Source organism: Scaptodrosophila lebanonensis, unplaced genomic scaffold (genome assembly GCF_003285725.1).
Source record: "Scaptodrosophila lebanonensis strain 11010-0011.00,11010-0021.00 unplaced genomic scaffold, SlebRS2 tig00000131-arrow-arrow-pilon, whole genome shotgun sequence".
Taxonomy (NCBI): domain Eukaryota; kingdom Metazoa; phylum Arthropoda; class Insecta; order Diptera; family Drosophilidae; genus Scaptodrosophila; species Scaptodrosophila lebanonensis.
Window position 1 is genome coordinate 849,974 of NW_022060584.1, and position 21,188 is coordinate 871,161.

At 39.0% G+C, this 21,188-nt stretch overlaps 1 protein-coding gene across 1 annotated transcript; it reads right to left on the reverse strand.

Annotated features, from left to right (window-relative positions):
• Positions 1-548: 548 nt before the first annotated feature.
• LOC115629067 (protein sickie-like) lies at positions 549-20,837 on the reverse strand. Its single transcript, XM_030525382.1, has 6 exons — positions 20,399-20,837; positions 20,193-20,337; positions 17,984-18,286; positions 12,455-12,846; positions 12,176-12,343; positions 549-709 (listed from the first exon to the last, which is right to left on the reverse strand). The coding sequence occupies exons 1-6, from the start codon at positions 20,835-20,837 to the stop codon at positions 549-551; spliced, it is 1,608 nt and encodes a 535-aa protein (XP_030381242.1).
• Positions 20,838-21,188: the final 351 nt, after the last annotated feature.

A 21,188-nucleotide genomic window follows, 5' to 3' on the forward strand; every position in this document is an offset into this window, starting at 1 on the left:
AAACACGTTTTCGCTCAGCTCCACAACTGGAGGCGCTGATTTATTTTATTTGTATATGAATGTATGGGATTAAGATGGCTTTTAAAAATATGCTCAATGAACCTTCCGTTGCTCCAAAATTATATTGCACGCAACACTTCGCAACACTCCAGTAATCAGTTAAGCAAACAAGCAACAAACGAGCGAAACATCGTACGAACGTACGCACGGTTTGTCAAGATAGAGGCAGAGACGGAGAAACACTGGCTTTTGTTGTTGCTGAGATCACGGGTTCTCACGTTCCGCACTCAAGTCACGAATACGCACCAGATGCGACGAATGATAGAAGGAAGCGCGACACACGTTATGCTCAGTTGGAAGACGCCGTAGAACTAACGGCCACGAAAATGTTGAGCAAGATCAGTTGTATGGGCTGCGGAGAGCGCAGTGAGCGAGCGAGATAGCTGCATGCAAGAGAGCAGAAATGCGCGCGCGATCAGCAACATGTTGGGCGCAACATGTTGCCAGGCAATGAACTGCAGCAATCGTATTGACAAATCGCTGGCTCTTTATCCTGCTGCCACTGCTGCGCGTGTACCGCCTCCTTTCGCATCAAATGCGGAACTGAATATGACACTCAAATCCTTTGGCAAGCCACTGAGCCAAACGGCGGGCTGCTGTGCCAATGGCGACGACGTCGACGTCAACGTTGACGCCGGCAGTTTGGCGGCTTGGCGGCGACAAAACAAATAACGAAATCAAAATGGAAAAACAAAACAGGGGAAAACCGAATGGCATATGTGGCAGCCAGAATACACTACAATACAAAAGCATGTGCTACATACATATATACTTTGTTAAACAGCCTTATTTTAGGTCTAGAAAAAATTGCTGGCATTAGTTCAAGGCGGTCATCTTGATAGGATATTCAAAATGTGGAAGCAAACCTACGCAGTCAAGTCTGCTGCCCGGTCAGAAATACTCTAGGCAGGCCATCTAGCAGGGCATCCCAGACGTATAAAGCATCGCCTAGTGCAGGGCGTTGTTGCGACAGGAGCTATGGCGCCACAGCGGCGGCACTGGCGACGTATGTTGTTGTTATTGTCGCCGCCGTCACTGAAGTCGTCGACGTCTACCCCCATCGCCATGGACGCGTTTTTATTTAGTTGTTGGCACAACTATTCAGCCACAGCCACTGCCACAGACGCAATGTTTCAGTATCCGTCCAGGAGGACGATGCGCACAACGTAGAAGAAAAAAGGAAATAGAAAAAAATTGCAAATGTCTGTGGGGCAAGAATCAACGCTGCTTTATGTCTCTGCCCATTTATTTTTGGCACGAGACGCTGCGGCGCCAACCAACCAACCAACCAACCAACGCCACGGCCATCATCATCATGACCGTCAAAATCGCAGCAAGGGCGCAAGGATGGGTAAGGACGAGACTTTTGCGTTGCAACATAAAGTTGTAAAAACTTGACTGCCACTTCCTTCGGCTGCTGGCTGCTCTTTCGATTCTAAAATGATTGATTATATGGATTTTTACGCAGCAATTTCGAGCTTGGCCGACAATGGTCGAGGACATTGCCAACTATTGGCTATACCCCAATGACTTCATATCCCTCGATGTTGTTGGCCTCGACTCTTCGCCAAAAAGCATATTTCGCTCGACTGGCGGTTCAGTTGGGGTGTTGGCTTTGGTTTTGGTTTTGGTTTAGTTTCTAATGTCAAACAATTTGCCGCTTGACTTATGGCCTTGTTTTTGCCAACTTGTCGAATTGGGTTCAATGCCTGAGTTGGGGTAGCAGGGTGGGATGCGGTCGGGCATTTCGTGGCATAAGTTGAGCGTTTTAGTAAGAGATTACTGGCATATTAAGCGATATGGGTACGGATATACATAGATATGGGTTATTGGTATTGACAGGCAAACAATTGATTTGTAGCTGTATGCCGAAATAAATAAATTCGACAAATGACAGGAAATGATGAGTCAAATTTCAGATGAAAACAAATCTATTTTATTCAAAACAGCTAAGAAGTTCTATGACGTTATCGCCAATGAAACGAGAATGTGGAATCTATTAGAAGCAATGATTTATTCTGTTATGCAAAACAAAATCAATTGTCTTGAAAGACGGATCGAAAAGCAATAAGGTGGTGTATTTATTTTAAATTTAAGTTATTAAACACATCCCAATTCATTTAAATGATGATAATACTTGTATTAATAAAAGAATATTTTTAGGTTTAACAAAATGAGACATAAATCTGCAAAATCTGCAAAAGATTTCTCTTATTTAGAAATTAATCAAAGAATAATACCGCTACATGCATACGGCTTTGAAAAGTAATTTCCAAAAATTATACGTTTGTATAGAGCTCCTATTGGTTTCATTTATAGTAAAATATGTACGAGTAAGTCGTTGTGAACCTCGATCAATTTTTAGTGTAAGCTGCCCCCATGTACCTTAAGCTCTGTATACATTTTTTTCGAAATAATAAATTCCTGTAGTTTAGAATAATTATTTAACCAATTATTTCTTTTATGAACAACTTATTTCATGAGCTGTCATGTCACTATTCTTGTTGATATTTCCTAAATGGTTATAGGTCCAAAGAATTGGTTATATTTATAGTTTTTTTATTGAAATAATAAAAATATAATTTATATCTTTAAGACCACGCTATTCGAAAACTCATAAAACCCGAGGGGTGAATGGGTATATTAGCCAATCTTAACTCAAAATGTGTGTAACAAGCGGTGAGAGGCCGTAATGACCAAATGACGAATCGATATAGACATATCAGAGTGTTTGTCCTTCCGTTCGACTGTATGAACGCCTATAACTTTCGAACCATAACAGCTAGAGACACGAAACTTAGTACTTAGTACTTAGACTTCTTTTATCCATACACAGAGCAAGATTATTACAAATTACATATGGAACTAATTCTTAAATATAGCTGTCTTAGCAACGATCGTAGGAAAACTTTTCTTCTTTTAAAGTTATCTCAAGTGAATTTGGTTTTTATGAAAGCGGTATAGTTCACCATTAAATTCTGAAGTCATGAAAATCAGTGCACTATACCATATAGTTTTCATAGATCGGTAGAAAATCAATCTTAGCATAATAGCATAGTGTAGTAGTTTATATTTATAAAGATATATTAAGCATATCTTGTAGTTATTTTGTATTTTGTACACTGGTTCACCATAAAGATTGACACAACAAAGTTCATTTTAGTTGAATGGGCTCTGCAATTAATTTGATTATAAATTAAAATTTCAGCCGATTTCATTTAAGCAGCTACTATTTCAAGCTTTAATTACTTTTTAATTATTCAAATGTTATTAACGAAGCTGTCTTATTGTTTTCCAGCCTGTACGTTTGTTTAAAAAGTTTTATGTGTATGTTAAGTCGATTCTTTTGGTTGCTGATTTGTATTAAATGAATGTAATGTAAATGAAATGTATGGCAATAAAAACCTCAGAGTATAAATACATACCAACCACTAGGCACGAAAAATGTGTTTGAATAATTTATAACATCAAGTTCACTTACCTGCAAAGAAAAAATAGAAATCAGTTATTCATTAATAAATTTGTGGTATTAAGCATTTTATAAATTCTAAAAACCCCTGAGATCTTATTTCACACATCAACAATAGTTTGCTTTTGGCAAACAAAGTGTACTTAAGATATATGTAAAGCCAAAAATGCCTTCTATTGTTTGCACAGCACATTTCTGTGATTATTCTTGAAGAAGCAGCAGCTTAAGTCCCCCACTATTGCCACACAATTGTGCCACACCTTCTGTCGCCTTCAAGTGGCGTAAATATTGACAGCACTCTTGCCAAATCGCAGGCAATTCAAAATCAATTAAAAAATATGAAAAACGCACGTGCTTGTGCGTCGGGCGTGTGTTTGTCTTCATTTCGAGCCCCACTGTATGTGTGTGTGTGCCACGGGGCGTATGAGCAACAGCATACTGCGAGTATAGATGACCTCGCCGACCCCCCGGGTAGGCGGCAATGTAATCATCTGCTTTTGCTCTTTTACTTATACATATTTTTTGAGCAGCTAAATGTTGCTTGGAGCAATCGCATAACCACAGCAACAACAACAACAACAACAACCCATGCATAGTAATAGTTCTTTGTCTTATCGCTTGTCATATTGTGGAGCATTGGAATGGGAGGGGGCTTGTGGGTATGGTTGGCGGACAACACACTCTTAATGCCATAACACCGCCGACTTAGTACAGTAAAACAACGTTAAGCCGAGCAGAAAGCGTTATGTAATCAGCAAAAAATCCAGACAAATGCAAGTATTACTATACATAGGTGGAAAAACGAGTATCTAGATACTTTTTCTGTCTTTTGGAAATAAGAATAATAGTTGAATTACTTCAGAAAATATTGCTGGAGGTGAAAGAGATCGACTTTACTGTTGGTGAGCTGATTTCGATATCAGTAATCAGAATGTCAAATGAAACCCAAGGTTCAACAATTTTACACTCTCCATGCCAGTACTAAATAGACGAGAATTGAGACAATTGTTTTACTTTCTAGAAAGAGGCTTAGTAGTTGAATTATTTGTGAAAATATCAAAAGTATAATATAGTCCGATAATAGCATAACAATTAGGTGACAAAGGTTACTAAGAAACTCATATCGCGGTGTAAAATGAAAGCTAAGGTTTGACAATTTAGCACTCTCCATGCGGTTATTATATGAACTGGAAAATACATTTTGTCGCTGGAGAAATATTAGAATGCACAGATATTTTTCCAAGCTAATCTTTAGATATTTTCAAAATTGGGACTCAATGACAAACTCTGAGAGTGTGGCACAAAAAAGTGAAAAAGGAAGCAAATGCAAATGGAACTAAGCTTGGAAACCTTGAAATGAGATATCTTTGAAACTAAGTACAACTGTTAATCACATTTTAACAACACTTTCTGAAGTAGCTTTAAATATTTCTTGTATTTATTTATTATTTGCAAGCTGACTAGATTAATTACAATAGTTGTTTTATTTAAAACATTTCAAAATAGTTTGTGACTGATACTTTTGAAAAAATTTAATATATACATACTATATTAAAAAGGGATTTAATTTTAACTCAAAAACGATCAAGTTTTTAATCGTTCATTTTATTAAGAAAATATTTGAATTATAAGAAAAGCAATGCTTTCCCGCTAGAGGCAATTTAATTTTTGGAAATATCACACAACCGTTGAGTGTGTTGGTGAAAAGTTCCAAATGAATGAACTAAGTCTGTCTGCTTATTGTTTTGCAACTGTCAGCTCTTTGCGCGATCTATCGGAAACATACTGTATAGTATATATTATGATGCATGTATTTGTGTGAGTGCATGCACATATATTTGTCGCACTTAATAAATTTCTATCCCGCTACCACACCCACTCCCATTCCCGATTCCATTCCCGGGTCAGTTTGGTTCAATTTGGAGTGCGTGATAAATGGTGGCGTTGCGTGGCAAGCTCGGCTGTGGCTGTGGCATAGATTCGATTGGTGTGGCGTGCCTCACTGTTGTTGTGGTTTCATATTTATGGTCAGTGATAAGATTGTTCAATTGAGGTTTTTGTTTTCTTATTAAAGTGCGGCCAGCCAAATCTGTTTAAAGTTGATGTAGGTTGGAAGCTTTATAAGTCGATTTCCAGCACTCATTTTCGTGCCTTATGGACTGCTGTAAAGCTTAGCTGATTGGGTGTAGAAAGTGACGGATTAATGGCAAAGGAAAGTATTTAAAAGAAAATAAAAAATTGCACAGAAAGGTATCTGGTATCAAATTTCAAATTTTTAAATTAAGTGCTTTTATAATGAATGAAAAAGAGCACTTTACGGAATTGGAAGTCACTTTTTCAACAAGACACTAAAATGGATTAGAAAATGGGAGGCTAAACATCAATGGCTATAATGAATTATCTTTAAATATAGAACATTTTAAATTGCCTGAATTCAACACTAATTCGCTTGAACATATTAGCACATTGCTCTTAAATTGTTTAACTACTTTACTCAATTTATTCTTAAATGTACCAAGGAATTAATTAAGCTTAGGCGCCATATAGTAGAGGCAATAGTTTTGGATATGAATTAGTTTTTTAAACGCTCTTTAATTGCAATTGTAGGTCTTACTTGTATCGAAGTTTTGAGCATTTAACTTAACTATAAACAATACTTACAAAAACAACAATTATATTCTTAAATGTCATTAAGAACAAATTAACTTTTCTTTCTTATAATTCTTTGTCTCAGTTTATATTATAAACTTGTTAAAGACTAACTAGTATAACTACATATGTAGTCTGTTTAGCGACAGAGTTCTTAAAGGGACTAGTGCTTTAACAAATAAGTAACTCCACTTGTTGCACTAGTAATTAATAATAAATAAATAAATAATAAAAATCAAATGATTCACTTTGGATGAAATGGAACTCATAGTTATTGAGAAGCGATTTAATGAGTTAAAAGTTGTGTAGTAGAGAACCAATTGATTTACTTTTGAGAATGTTAAATACATTGTTTGCTTCCTCAACTACTTAATGATTCCAGAGTTAGCGAAGGATTCCAGCTTTCTTGGGCGCAAAATAAATGGCAAGAGTAAGCAATAAACTCATCAAGTTATCCTAATCGGCGCCCAGCCATGGATATATGTATGTGTATATAATTTATTGCCAGCCATAAATTGCATGTGTGAGTTCTTCGGAAAGTTTAAAACTGCACCATCAACATCATAAAAAGTCATAAAACTAAACGTAACTGCTGAGCTATGCTTTTCTCTGCACAACCGCAGAGAGAAATTGCTCGCCCTTCGCCCCCCTCCGCCGACCATCCACATCCAGCGACCGGGTGACGACGCTCGTCAATAAAAGCGAGTGGGAAACTGCTGACTGACAGACGCCCAGACAGATCGGGTGGACAAACCGACATTTATGCCGTTATAACTCATTGCAAAAATTAATTAAGCGCCACACAATCGAACCACCGCACGCCGTCGAGCAGGATGGAGAGGGAGAGAGAGAGAGAGAGAGGGCAAGGGGGGAGGCTGGCAGGAAGGGAAAGCGCCGCTGGGCAATTAAAAACTTTTTAATCCAAGCGCTGCATTTGAACTCTTAAGTGTGGGCGTGGCACTGCTATCTGCGATTTCATCAAGACAATAAACTTTTATCAAACGTCTAGCAGTATTAAAAAATAAATAGTAGCAGCAGTAGTGGAAGAGTGGCGGCACAAATTGTAAGACATTTCAAGTTTTCTTAATGCTAGCAGCATGAATTGGCAAAGTTTGCAAAGTTTTTACAACTCGGATACGCCCATTGAATTGTTGCTATTGTTGCAGCGGAAACTTTTTCCTTAATTGTTTGACATTTTATGTCAATTCTGTATTTACTTTAAAGTTTCCTGACTGACGGTTATGACAAAAGTTGTGCTCTTTATGACATTTAGAAGATGAAAAGGTCATTGATGCTGCAAAGGAAGTTGTTTCTCCAAAAGCCAAGCAATGGCCCTATAAGGAGCATAGCTGGAAAGCTTACTAATAGAATTGACTGACCTTTTAGGGAGTGGTGACTGATTAGTGAGGTCAGTGCTGTTCTTGTTATATAGTATATTGCGAGTGAGTAACATGAGAAACTAATTGTTTATAAGACAATATAAAAGGTCATTTATACTGCAAAGTAAGTTTAACAGAGCGGGATATAGAAAGGTTAGTGAGTGGTTAGAGCTTTGCGGCCAATAAAGCGTCTTTATTTAAATGTTTAGATGCTGAGTATCCAGAAACTTAATGCCAACTAAATATTTATTATAAAATTGAAGAGAAATACGTGCAGCAAGAGTAAATATTAGAGCGCTGCCTGAATGCATCTAAGAGCAGCTTTGAGTCAATTTAAAGAATTAGATTATAATGAATTCTAGTCTCTTATTGTTTGACTTTGAATAAATAAAAGGATTCTTTAATCAATTCGCGCTTACTGTTCCAATTAATTCAAGAATGGGATTATCCAAAAACGAATGTTTTCAAACCATACTCGATCTCTCTTTCCTCTCTTTTCTGCTTAGCCCAAGAAGAGACGTATGTGTGGTCTGATATTTAGCACTGATTTAAAATGGTGTTAAGTAATTTCCTATCCAATAAACTGGTAAGAATAACTCAGCAGTTTGGTTTCCTTTATCGTAAATTGATCAAATTTTCATTCCTTTAAATGAAGACCTTTAGTATTTAATAACATTTAAAAAATTTTGAAAATAATATTTGAAGAAAATAATCATTTACTGTCTTGCAAAAATTGTTCCATTCTTATTTATTTGGTTACTTTTGTATTGGTGAAGATTTTAGATTAAATTTGAATTTGAATATAAAGCGAAAGAAAATGGTCTTCTTTGATGAACAATTGCAACATTTTTTTTAAATAATACCTAATATTAGATTTCAATGCTGTTTTCATAAATACTCGTATTAGTCAATATTTTTTAAACAAAATTACCGCAAAATTCTTTTTGAAATAAAAATATATATTGATATTGGTTTAAGAAATTGGTAATTGTCCGCTGATTTTGTTTATTTAGAAAAAAACAGAACTTGAATTACTAAACATTTGTGGCATCTAATAGGAATAACAGCGGAGTACTCTATTGTTCGTGCTTCATTCAATGCACAAATTCTAAAGAAACAAACTAATTCACTTGAGTGTATTTTCTAAAACATATGTAAACGTTGACCTGCCATTTGTTGTTTACCCAAATAAGCTGTTGAGAAAACCATTTAATTCAGCATATACTTGTAGTTGCCTGCCCGAACATTTTTTGTGCATAAATCAGCTCGAAAAGCCTGTGGTCCATCTGCCTATGGAACTGATGGGCAGTTATATGAATTGTTAATAAACTTCAAAATAGAATACGTATAGGAATTCCATTTGAGTTATGCATCATTAGCTTGTCTGAATCATCTGTGAACCAAGTCGAACGACCCATATCTACCTACTTATACATACATACTCGCACATATAGTATACATACATACTTGTATGTCTTTCTTTCAAGCACATGTCCACATATGTATGTGCCTTCGAGTATTTTCACAATGCCGTCGCATAACTATCACCCATTTCCAGGCGCGACCACAGTAAAGCAAAGCTATGACAACAACAATAAAAACAACCATACTAGTACAACATCAGCATCCATACAGTCAGACAGTGCAGACATAACTTCATTGCCATTTTTCTCAGCTTCGCTGCGTTTCTGCTTCTTGGCATTGGCAAGACAGCCAACTGAAAACCGGCAATGGCATTGCTTGCCATTTTTCCTGCCTTGCTGCACTTTTATGGCAGCTGACCAAAGTTTATTGCTGTGGCAGCAGCAACAACAATAGAAGCGAGCGAGGCGCAACTTCTAAGCAATGACATTTTGCACGCATGGCTGGGCAGCGGGCCAAGGAAATTGGTAAAAGTTGCGATGGAAAAACTTTCAATCAGCTTAATGTCCGCTGCTTTAAAGTTCCCAACAATGTCGCTACAAAGTTGATCAAAACCGAATAACAATTTGCACGTACTACGCCTTGACCTTGGCAAGCAGCCTCCCGGACCGCCCTACCTCCCACCCAGCCAGATCCGACTAGACGTTGCTTGGATTTATGTTGTCTGCGCGATGGCCTCAATAAATTTGATGGCTGCCGACTGAGTTGCTGCAAATATTTTACAGCTCCACAATGTAGACAGCCATAAAATCTGGCAACGTGGGTGGTGCAGGTGGCTGAGCTGTTGGGGGAGGGGGGCTGGACTCCCAAATTGCAATTTAAAGTTTACTTTTTTGTGTCTGATTTCCTGATAGTTGGCAAAATTGCAAAACTTCATACATACTTGTACATACATACATATGTAGTATTTATGTATGTATGAATGGGCTGATGGAGTCTGGTCGGTCTGCCATAAACTCACTCGCATGCAGTCGCATATTTCAAGTGGCGCCTGAAAGTAGGCAAAAGTTTTTTACAAAGCACTTTTGTCTGATTTACCGGCAAAAGCTCTCTCTCTCCCCTCCGCCAACACGTTCCACAACATATTTAGAGAAGTTTATCAGACTTTTGCGTGACTTTTGTTGACAACTTGTGGCACACACACACACACACAGCTGAGTTGGGGACTCAAGCTTGTGCCACGAACGGCCAAGAAGTGTAGAGCAGTTAGCAGTGGAAACACCGAAGCGCAGACAGGCGCGACTTTTGAGTTTTGACTTTTTCTGACTGTGCGCTGATAAGCGTATGATTTGTATTTTTTTTTTGAATTTCTTCTTTTTTGAAGAGGCGCAGACAGTTGGCAGCAACAATAGATAAAAGGAGCAAAAATGGTGCGGTATGCGTAAGCCTGCAGTAATTTAAAGTACACTTGTCTTTTTCTGTCCCTCCCTTCAAAACTATGTTGTGGTGACAATTCATGAAGTAAAGCAAAGGCAGAAAAGTGTAAAATGAGATAGAGGTGTAAAAGAATTATAAAAAAGCGTAAAAAAATGTAAAACAAGCGTACAAAATGCAGTATATTGAGAAGAAAAGAGAAAAATGTTTTAAAATAAATAAAAAACATATATATGTATATTTTAGTGCAAGCTATTTATGATTTATAGGAAAATCCCAACAATAATGGGCAAAATGAGCGGCAAAGCGATTCCGATTCCTTAAGGGAGCACCAATATATATAGAAATAGACACGTGTGCCTAAACTAAATCAGGAGGGAAGTAGAGCGATTATTGTCCCTTTAGAGTGCACCTCTTTGGTCGCAGTGGCTGCCTCTTCCTTTTATTTAGTAGGATTTTAAATTATTTTTATGCCGCGACGTCTAGACTCTTCTTTTATAATGCAGTTTACACAAAGGAATTTCAGAATCTTTAACACCCAAACTAAATAGCATGGTTACAGAGCCCTTTGAAGGTAGATTAATATAATTTGTGCGGCGAAAGGGTATAAGGATATTTCTAGATAAACGTTTTTAAGTACTTAACAAGAGAGAACGCTACAGTCGAGCAAGCCCGACAGTGTAATACCCTGTACCCAGGTAAACTTCCGTCACTGAGTTATATGCGCCCATAGCAGCAGCAAAAAGAGGAAGAAGACGAGCGAACTTGTTGCTGCAGTTTGTGGGGGTTGTACTGGCGAGAATTTGTTTTGCTAATAACTTTTCTTAGAATTGACCGAATTGAATAAAATTTTATACAACAGTAGACAATTATATATAAATTATGTGTGCAAAGTTTGGTAAATGTAGCATTTGAAATGTGGACGCTATTGACGAAATTCTGTAGCGGGGGAAGGGGGGGAAAATTCCAAAAAATAAAATAAACTCGTCCTTACTCGGACCTAGGAGAACCTGGATGCCAACTTTGGTTATTCTAGCTTTTATAGTTTCTGAGATCCTCGCGTTCATCCAGACGGACGGACAGACGGACAGACGGACAGACGGACAGACGGACAGACGGACGGACAGACGGACGGACATGTCTAGATCGATTTCTCTCGTCATGCTGATCAAGAATATATATACTTTATGGGGTCGGAGATGCTTCCTTCTGTATGTTACATACTTTGCACAAACCTAATATACCCTTTTTACCCTACGGGTACAGGGTATAAAAAGTAATTTAAATGCTCAAAGTATTGGTTCAGCTTTGTTTTTAGAAGTCCTTTTATGTTTCAAATCACTTTAACTACTATATTAAAAGATTAAGATGGCTTAACTACATTTTGATTTTAAAGAACTAATTTCAAGATATTTACAATCAGCTATACCTTAAGTGCTTATTTAAGGACGTTACCAAAAAAAATATTTATCGATATAATCAATGAGATCTTTTCAAGTTTTAGGCCATTACCAAACCCAAATTGACATAATTGCCTTTAAAATTTGAGCACTGTATGATATTTTAGACATTCTATATATGTAGTGTAGAAACATTGCAATCTAAAAATGTTTCGTTAACACAAGTTGGTCTCGCGGTATCGCACAACCGCTCATTCCAACTTAAATATATTTCGCAACCCCTATTCCCTTAAATTTTATATTCGACTCTGTCGACAGACTCCCACATTGGTGATCGCAAAAGCTCTCGTGCTTAACATTATCCCACGCATATAAATGTGAACCCATTGGTTTTAAAACGTACAGAGTGCTTAGGCACTTGCCATTTGTTCTACTCACATTGGTCGACAGTTGACTGCTTAGACTGAGCACCTGTTCCCGGGCATCCTGCAGTTCGCGCTTCAATCTCCTTATCTCATGTGCCTGTCGCTCCTCCGCCGAGCCGTACAAGGAGCTGCCACCGGACAGCAAAGAAGCGGCGCTGCCGTGAACTGCAAGCAAATGGTAAAGACACGATGAGAGAGCTCTCCAGCAAAGTCCAGACGTCTATCTATGTCAGCATGCACATAAACTCTCACACACACACACACCCACACACTTACCTTCATCATTCTTCTTGGGATATGTGAGACGATGGCCACCAATATTGCCGCCCGCACCATGGCCGCCAGCAGATGCCATTGCAGTCGATGCTGTCGGATTCCCATGCGTGGGTGAGAGGGCGCCCACGCCCACGCCAGCTGCCGCAGCGCCCGCAAATGGACCACGATTGATGGGCGTCGGCGAGGTGGGCTGGCTCCAGGTGGACACCCCGGCGCGTGCATTGCCTGCCTGCACCGTCTGGGCGACCATAGCGGCGGCCATGTCGGCGCTGAGGACCCCGTTCTGAGCTGCCGCTGCGATGGTGCCCACTGGCAGGCAGTAGTAGGGCTCGATTTCCACATCGCCGCCACGACTCAGCATCGAGGGATACATTTTCTCCGATTTGGTGGATCTGTGCGGAACAAAAGGGGAGCAGTGTGAAATGTCATTAGTTTTCGTGCAAAAATGTGTGCGCGGGCGAAAGTGCAACCAAATAGGCAAGCTATCCACAAAAGCCACAATTATGTATCTTCGTGTCTGTATATCTGTGTGTGTGTGTACGTTAATTTGTGTGTCTGCTCGTGCTAGACATTTGCAAATTTCCGCTGCGCCATGGCCCAGGGGCCTCAATGGCAGCATGGACCTGCGACGGAGTAGTTTATTAGGCCAATCGACACGCATGTCATTACATACTTTCAGGCTTTTCACACATTTCCGTTTAATTTCGTCAACATTGCTGGCGCAGCGCGGTCGATGCGGCAGTCATTAGTTAGTTTGCTGGCTTGGCATGTGGCTTGGCTATGAAAAAGGGTGACCAAGTTACCGCAAATGCAACGCTTGGAAATGTTGAAATTTAGTACACAAGTGGAATTTTAGGAAACAACTGGAACGAATGGACTGAAACGCTTGGGCGTACTGTTGAAGTTAATTTGGGAGTGAAACAATTGTACTTAATTAAGCAGACTAATGTGAATAGAACAGCATGAAGCGTTGTTACAAATTACAGAAAGAAGTAATTATAAAATGTAGTCAGCATCTCACTTTCTAAAACTGGACATGGTTATGTGTAAGCTGAAAGGAATTTATTGCTCGGAAGAAGCCATTGAAACGAGTGGAGTTGAAAGAGCTGATTAAATTTTTTTGGAATTGGGACAAAAGCCCCATTTCTACAGAAGAATTCTTGAAATTGTTTCGTTTCGATTAAATAGAGATAGCAATTCAAAACGACCCAAATTCAATTGTTGGATTTAAAAAAGCTAGCTGAATCGAAACAAATCAAGGTTAAAGATTCAAATGTCAATAATGTCAAAAATAATTAAACAAAGCATCTAGAACTTGCTTACTGGAACGACTTGAATCGATTAAAATAAAAATTCTTTAGAATAAATGGACTGATTTGGACAAAAAATAATATTTGCCTGGAACTTGTGGCAAAGTATGGAAACCACTCATAAACTCGTAAGTGAATGGAATAACATAAAACTGCAATGAGGCCAGTGAAACATTATATGGTGAAACGTTTGAAAAAACTGAATCATTTGAATTGTAGTAATGATTGCAATGGTAAGAAATATAACCACTAATACAAAGTCAACTTAAAGTAGAAAAATCATTTGAGATGACCATTGAAATCAGTTTGGAAAAATATGCTTACTGAACTATTATGAAACGGAGCAACGAAATTGGCATAAGCCCTTATTATAGAAATTCAACAGAAATAACTGAATAAATGCAAATGTTTTAAATTTAAATTGCTTGTAAGATAAGCAATAGATCTGTATGCTCTTCATCTAAAGAGTTTAAGGTTTTTCCTATAAGCTACTAATTATCTTTCAGAACGTTTCCCTCCATAGAAATACTTCTGAGGTAGAGATTAAAGGACTATACATAGAAGAAACTTAAAATGCAAACAACCTTTTGAACGCTCTTAAGTGCCTCTAATTCTTATCAGATTTGCCGACGATAGTTGCCTCAAAGTTGGCTTCCAATAAATGATGGCTTTTTATAGCCTCTCTTTTTATAATGATTCTGCATTGCTTCAACCGCAAAATGTTGGTCACCTTGTCAGCTGCGTGTCCTGGTTGAGGCTGATAAGCACTGGGAGCGGGAAATGGGAAGGGGGAAGCAGTTCGTGGTCAGACAACTCATATGGAAGCTCTTGACAAATTGTTATAAAATGATGGGCTTCATAAAGCGTAAAGTGGTTTTGAATGACCAACAGAGGAGGAAGCAGCAGAACTCTAACTAGATAGAAACGGAAAAGTAGGACCTGCAACCAGGATGCTGCCCAAGCCCCAACTGGACACTAATGTAATGTTTGTGTCCAGTCCCCAGACCACCGGCTTCGACACTCTCCGTCTGTTGGTAACTGACATAAATGGCATTTGTGCATGCAAATCTAATATTACGTACACATACCAGATGTGTGTGCTCTCTGAAGCGCGTACACCCAAGACCGAACGTACATATGTACAAGTATTAACGGGCATTAGGATGTGTGTGCGTGTCGCATGTCTGCTGTTTATTTGTTTGCATTGTGGTGTGGCTAGGCGGAGTGGTGTGGCAGGATGCCTCAGGGCGTCTGTTTGCAAAGTTTGTCTATTTGGAGCTGTCGCTCTTGATGTGTTCGTAAGTGTAAAATTTGATAACAAGCCACCAACTGGGTTTTGGGGCTTCCACCAGCCCTTCCATTTCGCATAATTGATGCACGAGTGTTGCGAGAACAGCAAGCGTGTTAAAACTAACTGGTACATACATAATTTGGTTGGGGAAGAGAGCTGTTGGGGCTCCAAATACTAACAGAGACGCCCAACCAGGGGCCAGGTGCAGGGTTTTAGGCAGTGGCAACAAGTTTTCGCAGAAAAGTAATAGTAATTATAAATACGAGTTTGAAATTCTATGCAGAGAATACTTTTCACATTTTGAAATTAATTTGCTGTTGCACTTTTGGGAATCATTTTTACCACTGCCGGTAAGATATGTGAAGACTTTGAAAAAGGCGCCCAATAAGGGTTTAGGTTGCACCTAATACTTGAAAAACTTTCCCAATCTACGTGAATTAAATAGCATATTTTATAGCAAAACTATCTGAAGCGTAGAAAAATAGATCAAAATATCGTTTCTTTTCCAATCTGTGTTTACTAAAAAGTGAAATTTAAGAAGATTTCAATCCAAAGCTCATTCAGTCTAAGTTTAAGCCTCGATTGATAAAATTGATCAAAGTCTCGGAGCTATATCGCTTTAAAACAATATTTTAAATTAATTCCCATTCAGTGGTTAATTTTTCTGGTTTAAAAAAGGATTTTAGGAGGAATGGAAATCTCTTGATTTCTTACGACGCTTATGACAATCCTTAAAAAATATCATAATTTCGTAAATTAAGAATTTTAGGAAAATTTAGAAAATACAAGTCTACGTAAATATACTAACTGTTCAATAATTTTCAGCATCTTATAATATATCAGAAGCCTCGCCTAACTTGATATACAAATATTTGCCAATAATTGATTACTATTTGGATTTTATTTAATTCTTTAAAATCAGAATAGAGATGCACAAAAATGCACTCGTGGAGTTGAATTGTTGTGAAGCTTTTTTGGCGTGCAGAATAATCAGCTGGTTCAAGAAAGTCTTCATGACTTTAATAGTCAATAATATTAAAGTTCAGTTCAAAATAATCAATAATGCATAAATAAATAAATAATACTTGTAAATAAATGCATCCTTCTCTCTTTCAATTTGAACTCCATTAAAAATTGTTTTCATGTGCGTGATCGTGACGCCATTCTGCTTCTCACGTGCACACCTCTAACCTTAATATATTTTAGTTTCTACTTTGCATTAAACTCAATTACTTAGTAGCTGTAGGCAGGCTATGTAACTCAATATTATGTAGAAGTTAGGGTAAATTAATATGTTAAGTAAGTTAAGCGAATCGTAAAGAGTAGCGAATGTATGTAAGCACTCGAAAAAGTTAATTACGCGCGCCTCATTAAAAGTAACGACGTTGATTTCTGATTAATGTTAACCTGAATATGAAATGCAAAACTAGTAATGAAACATAATAACTAACTCTTTGTCAATAACTGCGTGATTTAAGCAGGCCCTTAAATGTTTATCTAGCCAATATTTTATATAACTATTTGTCGAATAAAGTAAATAAATAAATACAAGTCTTAGCTAATTAACTTAGATAATTATAGTGACATTAAATCATTTTTAGTTTGTTGACAATTTCTTTGGCCATCTCGTGTTTCTACAGAAGTGGATTACAGAAGTACCCCGAAAGCATCAACTAACCAAAATCTGAGCTTTTCTTTGTGAACATTTGCTGCTCTTAGTTTCAGTTTTCTGCGCTTTCTGCGTTTTCTGTCGTATTCAAATTTTTAATGAAGCACTCGACAGTCGACACCAACATCTGGGGGGGTCTACAAAAAATGTTGCTCCGCTGCTTTTTATTCTCGTGTTTTTAGGTGGATTGCCGGCAAGTCAAAAGGTTCACGAAACCTATTGACATGTCAAATAATAATCTGGCTTCCAGCGCCCGCCCAGGAAGTACCCCTTTGCCAGCATTTGCCTGCTGCATTATTTACACTAATACCTCCTCCTGCCGAGCCCCAACTTTGAACTCTCCACTCGCCCTCTGGCCCCATCTTTTGTTTTTTTGCCTGCCACCCATTTTGTTTTCACGTTTTCCATTTCGTCGCTTTATATTTCGTTTTCTCCTTTTTCGTTTGTTTGCCATTTTACACAACTTTCACATTGTCTGTAGGTTGCTCCTGCTGCGTGTGTATTTCTCTCTCACTCTCTGTATGTATGTGTGTGTGTGTGTATGTGTGGGTGGTGAGTGTTTTTTTTTCATTTTTTGGTGTGTGCAACCCCAGAAAGTATGCTTTAACTATTTGGGCGTGCCGTGGCAAAACTTTAAGGCATGCATCGAATTGAAATGCGCCATATGTGTGTTGGCTGTGTGTTGGCTGTTGCGCTCGTCTGACAGAAATATTACAAATTGCTCGCATACTTGAAGGCGCGCGTTCGGTCTGTGCAAGAGTGTGCAGGAGCTGACATGCAAAATGAACGCGTCTAATACATGTACGGACATGTACTGTACTGGTATGTGCCTGTCTAGTTGTCTGCCTGTCGCGGCAATGGCAAACACTTGCCGTTGGCGACGCCGCCAAGTATGCAACATGGAAATGCAAATTGCAAGCATGCACTTTTAGCGCGCCGGAAACTGGCGACTGAGTGTCTGAGTGTTGCTAAATGGGCGTGCCACAAAAAAGCAAGCACATAGCAAAAACATAAAGCATCCAAAAACTTAAAGCACTATTTTGAAAGTCACCTTGGATATGTCCGTTCTTTCAAGTAGCTAAGAGGGTAGAAGTAGGAGTAAAGTGTAGAGCAATAAAGGATACGGAAATGGGAAGAAATATGTAGAAAGAGAGAGAAAGAGAAAAAGACGGGATAAAACATGCTTGGTTTCTTTTTTGGTAACATGCTAGGGTTTTCATTTCAAAACTAGACCTTCTTGCTTCTAAAGTTCAACCCACCTGATGCTATTGCTGCGATTCATGCGCGGGCTTTGCACATACGGCGATTCATTGCCCGCCATAGTCATTTGTCCGCCTGCGGGCGCACCTCCGCGACTGTGCAACATCTTGTGGCCATGTCGGGTCATCGCTGGTGAGCCAATTTGCATCTGATCGATGGCATCCCCATCGGAGAGCCGACTGCCCGCCGTATTGCTGTGCTTCAACCACATGGCGTATGAGCTATATTCCGGCTTAACCTCTGCATAGGTCTGTGTGTCCGACAAAGAGCCATCGTGACGTGTGCCCGTGCGATTAGAAATTCTGCAAATAAGATTGAAGTGGAGCCTTATAAGTATACTTTTCTATTAGAGTTTGATCTTATATTATCAGTTACTACAATTTATATTTTTTCATATACTCTGTGCATTGCCGAACCTAACATATAATAGTCCCTTTTATACCTTAGGTAAATATATTTTAAATGCACCTTTGATGAAAAGGAATTTATAAAGAGGCTTTACTATAATGGTAAGGCCCTCTATAAATTAAAGTTAGTTAACACTCGCATCCTAAAAAGAACCATCATGTTCAACCAAGCAACAACTATACTGTTTCCAGTGTCGCATAATTCTATGATTTTTTGTAACTTCGACCAACTCTCGCTAGAAATGCTTTTTATGACATACAGACATATCCAGGCATATTCCCGTTTCCCACTCCTTATTATACTTATTCAAACCCTATCTTGGATCTACTATTGAAGTCCAATAATGTAATTCTATTTTCATTTCTACAGGTTTGATTAGGTATTTTGAATATTTCACCTTCTACAGGGTTCTATATTCCGTCACTGGACATCGTCTATTTAACCCAATTTTGATATGAAATGTGCTTTTAAAAAGACGCGGGTATTGCGCCTAAGACTGAAGAGATTATTCGACGTAAGTTATATTCCATACACAATTTTACAATCCATAAAGTCAATCAGTAATACAAACAAGAGAGAACGCTACAGTCGAGCAAGCCCGACAGTGTAATACCCTGTACCCAGGTAAACTTCCGTCACTGAGTTATATGCGCCCATAGCAGCAGCAAAAAGAGGAAGAAGAAGAGCGAACTTGTTGCTGCAGCTTGTGGGGGTTGTACTGGTGAAAATTTGTTTTGCTAATAACTTTTCTTAGAATTGACCGAATTGAATTTGAATTTGAACAACAATAGACAATTATATATAAATTATGTGTGCAAAGTTTGGTTTAGGTAGCATTTGAAATGTGGACGCTATTGACGAAATTCTATAGCGGGGGAAGGGGGGGGGGAAAATTAAAAAAAATAAAATAAACTCGTCCTTACTCGGACTAGGAGAATCTGGATGCCAACTTTGGTTATTCTAGCTTTTATAGTTTCTGAGATCCTCGCGTTCATCCAGACGGACGGACAGACGGACGGACAGACGGACGGACATGTCTAGATCGATTTCTCTCGTCATGCTGATCAAGAATATATATACTTTATGGGGTCGGAGATGCTTCCTTCTGTATGTTACATACTTTGCACAAACCTAATATACCCTTTTTACCCTACGGGTACAGGGTATAAAAACTATGAAAATTATCTTAATTTAAAAATTGTATTTAAAAAAAAAACGATTTAATAAAAAACAGCAAAGCTACCCCAGTACGTTCATTTATCTTTATACAAGTATGTATAAGTTTTATAAAGTCAATCTTTAGTTTAAAATCAATCTAGGAATTTTATTGCAATTCGTTTCAACCACTGTGGAAACTGGAAAAAAAGGAAACCCATCCATATAGTTGAGAACTTTTTTTCATGAATGAATTTTATAATAGTAATAGAATTTTAGAATTTTATAAAAGTAATGCTTGGAATCAAGCTATAACTAAACCTTCGGCCTTCAATTCTTAGATTCACAGACTCGCTACCAGTGATTATGAAAAGTAGATTTATTTTTAATAGCAAATCCCACAGCCCTTACAAAATTTGTATTTAGTTTTGTCTGATATAAATCATTTCCTGAAGACTAGCTCTCTCTCAGCAGAATCTCTACAAGAAATTGTCTTTTCATTCTTTAGTTAAATTTATATTCCATTTAGAATGCATTTGTTTCTATTACGAATTTTCCCTCAGGCCATATAGAAAATTGGGCAGTAAAGGCCAGGGACTAAGAAACTTTGGCTTGCACTTTATTATTCGAGTACTTTCCACTCACCTATGCTGAAAGACATGCATATCGCTGCCTGGCTTTGGCAGACTGTGTGAGCCCGTTGCCAGGCGTTCCCTGATGGATTGGCTCAGTTGTGTGGCCGTCGGTCCGGTCAGGGAGAAGCTGCGATGCTGTGTGTTGGGCGGTAGCTCTGGAAGGAGGTAAAGGGTTAGTTTTGGGTCTCCACTCTATTATCGTTGCTCTGCACTCACTGTTCATGTCGTTGGGCAGCGTCTGTGTACCACCGGTCGATTTACGTCCTCCGGCGGTGCGCGGCACAGCTGATACATGCGCCGTACGACCACAGGACAAGCCATTGACCATCCCAGCAACGCCAACTCCGGAACCACCCGCTCCCGCCATGAGCATTGCGATGTTCTGTTGCTCCGCCGTGGACGCTATGCTGCCATTGGCGCGCTTTACGTAACCAAAACTGGGTGGCACACCCTTGGTGCGTGACGAGGCCGAGGGAGAGCCCTGCTTGGACGAGTTGCCACTGCCACCACTGCCGTTGCCCCCCAAGCTGCGTCGCGATGGAGACGACTTCTCTGCCTTGTCCACCTTGTGGCCGTTGAGGGGCTCCGGCATTTTCCCCCAATTGTCGCGTCCATTGCGCGATCCGGGACGGTGATGTGGACTGCCGCCGTCCATTTTGCTATTATTGCTATTGTTGTTGTTATTGTTGATGCTGCTGCTGTTGTTGTTGTTGCTGCTCGAACCGCCACTCGAGCTGGCCTGACTGGCAGCCGAGCTGCCGGGGGCGGCGGTGCCAATGCTATCAAGAGAGCCGCGGCTGTTGCGAATGCTGCAGAATAAAGAACGAGAAGAAGAAGAGAAGAGTGTTATAATGTAAATTTAATGAGCAAATGTTTATAAATAATTATTGACCTGCAACCCCACAGCGACACACAAACAACATGAAAGCCAAATAAACAATTTCTGTGGGAAAAATAAAGCCGAATCGGCGGAGAAGGGCGGGCAGCAATGGTTCCTCCAATAAGC

Excerpts from the sequence above, each read along its gene's own strand:
- LOC115629067 (XM_030525382.1), bottom strand. The coding sequence starts at position 20,837 with ATGGACGGCGGCAGTCCACATCACCGTCCCGGATCGCGCAATGGACGC. Across the intron at positions 18,287-20,192 it reads ATGCATGTCTTTCAGCATAG|AATTTCTAATCGCACGGGCA; the intron begins GTGAGTGGAAAG and ends TCTTATTTGCAG. Across the intron at positions 710-12,175 it reads CAATGTGAGTAGAACAAATG|CCGCCAAACTGCCGGCGTCA; the intron begins GCAAGTGCCTAA and ends GTCGCCGCCAAG.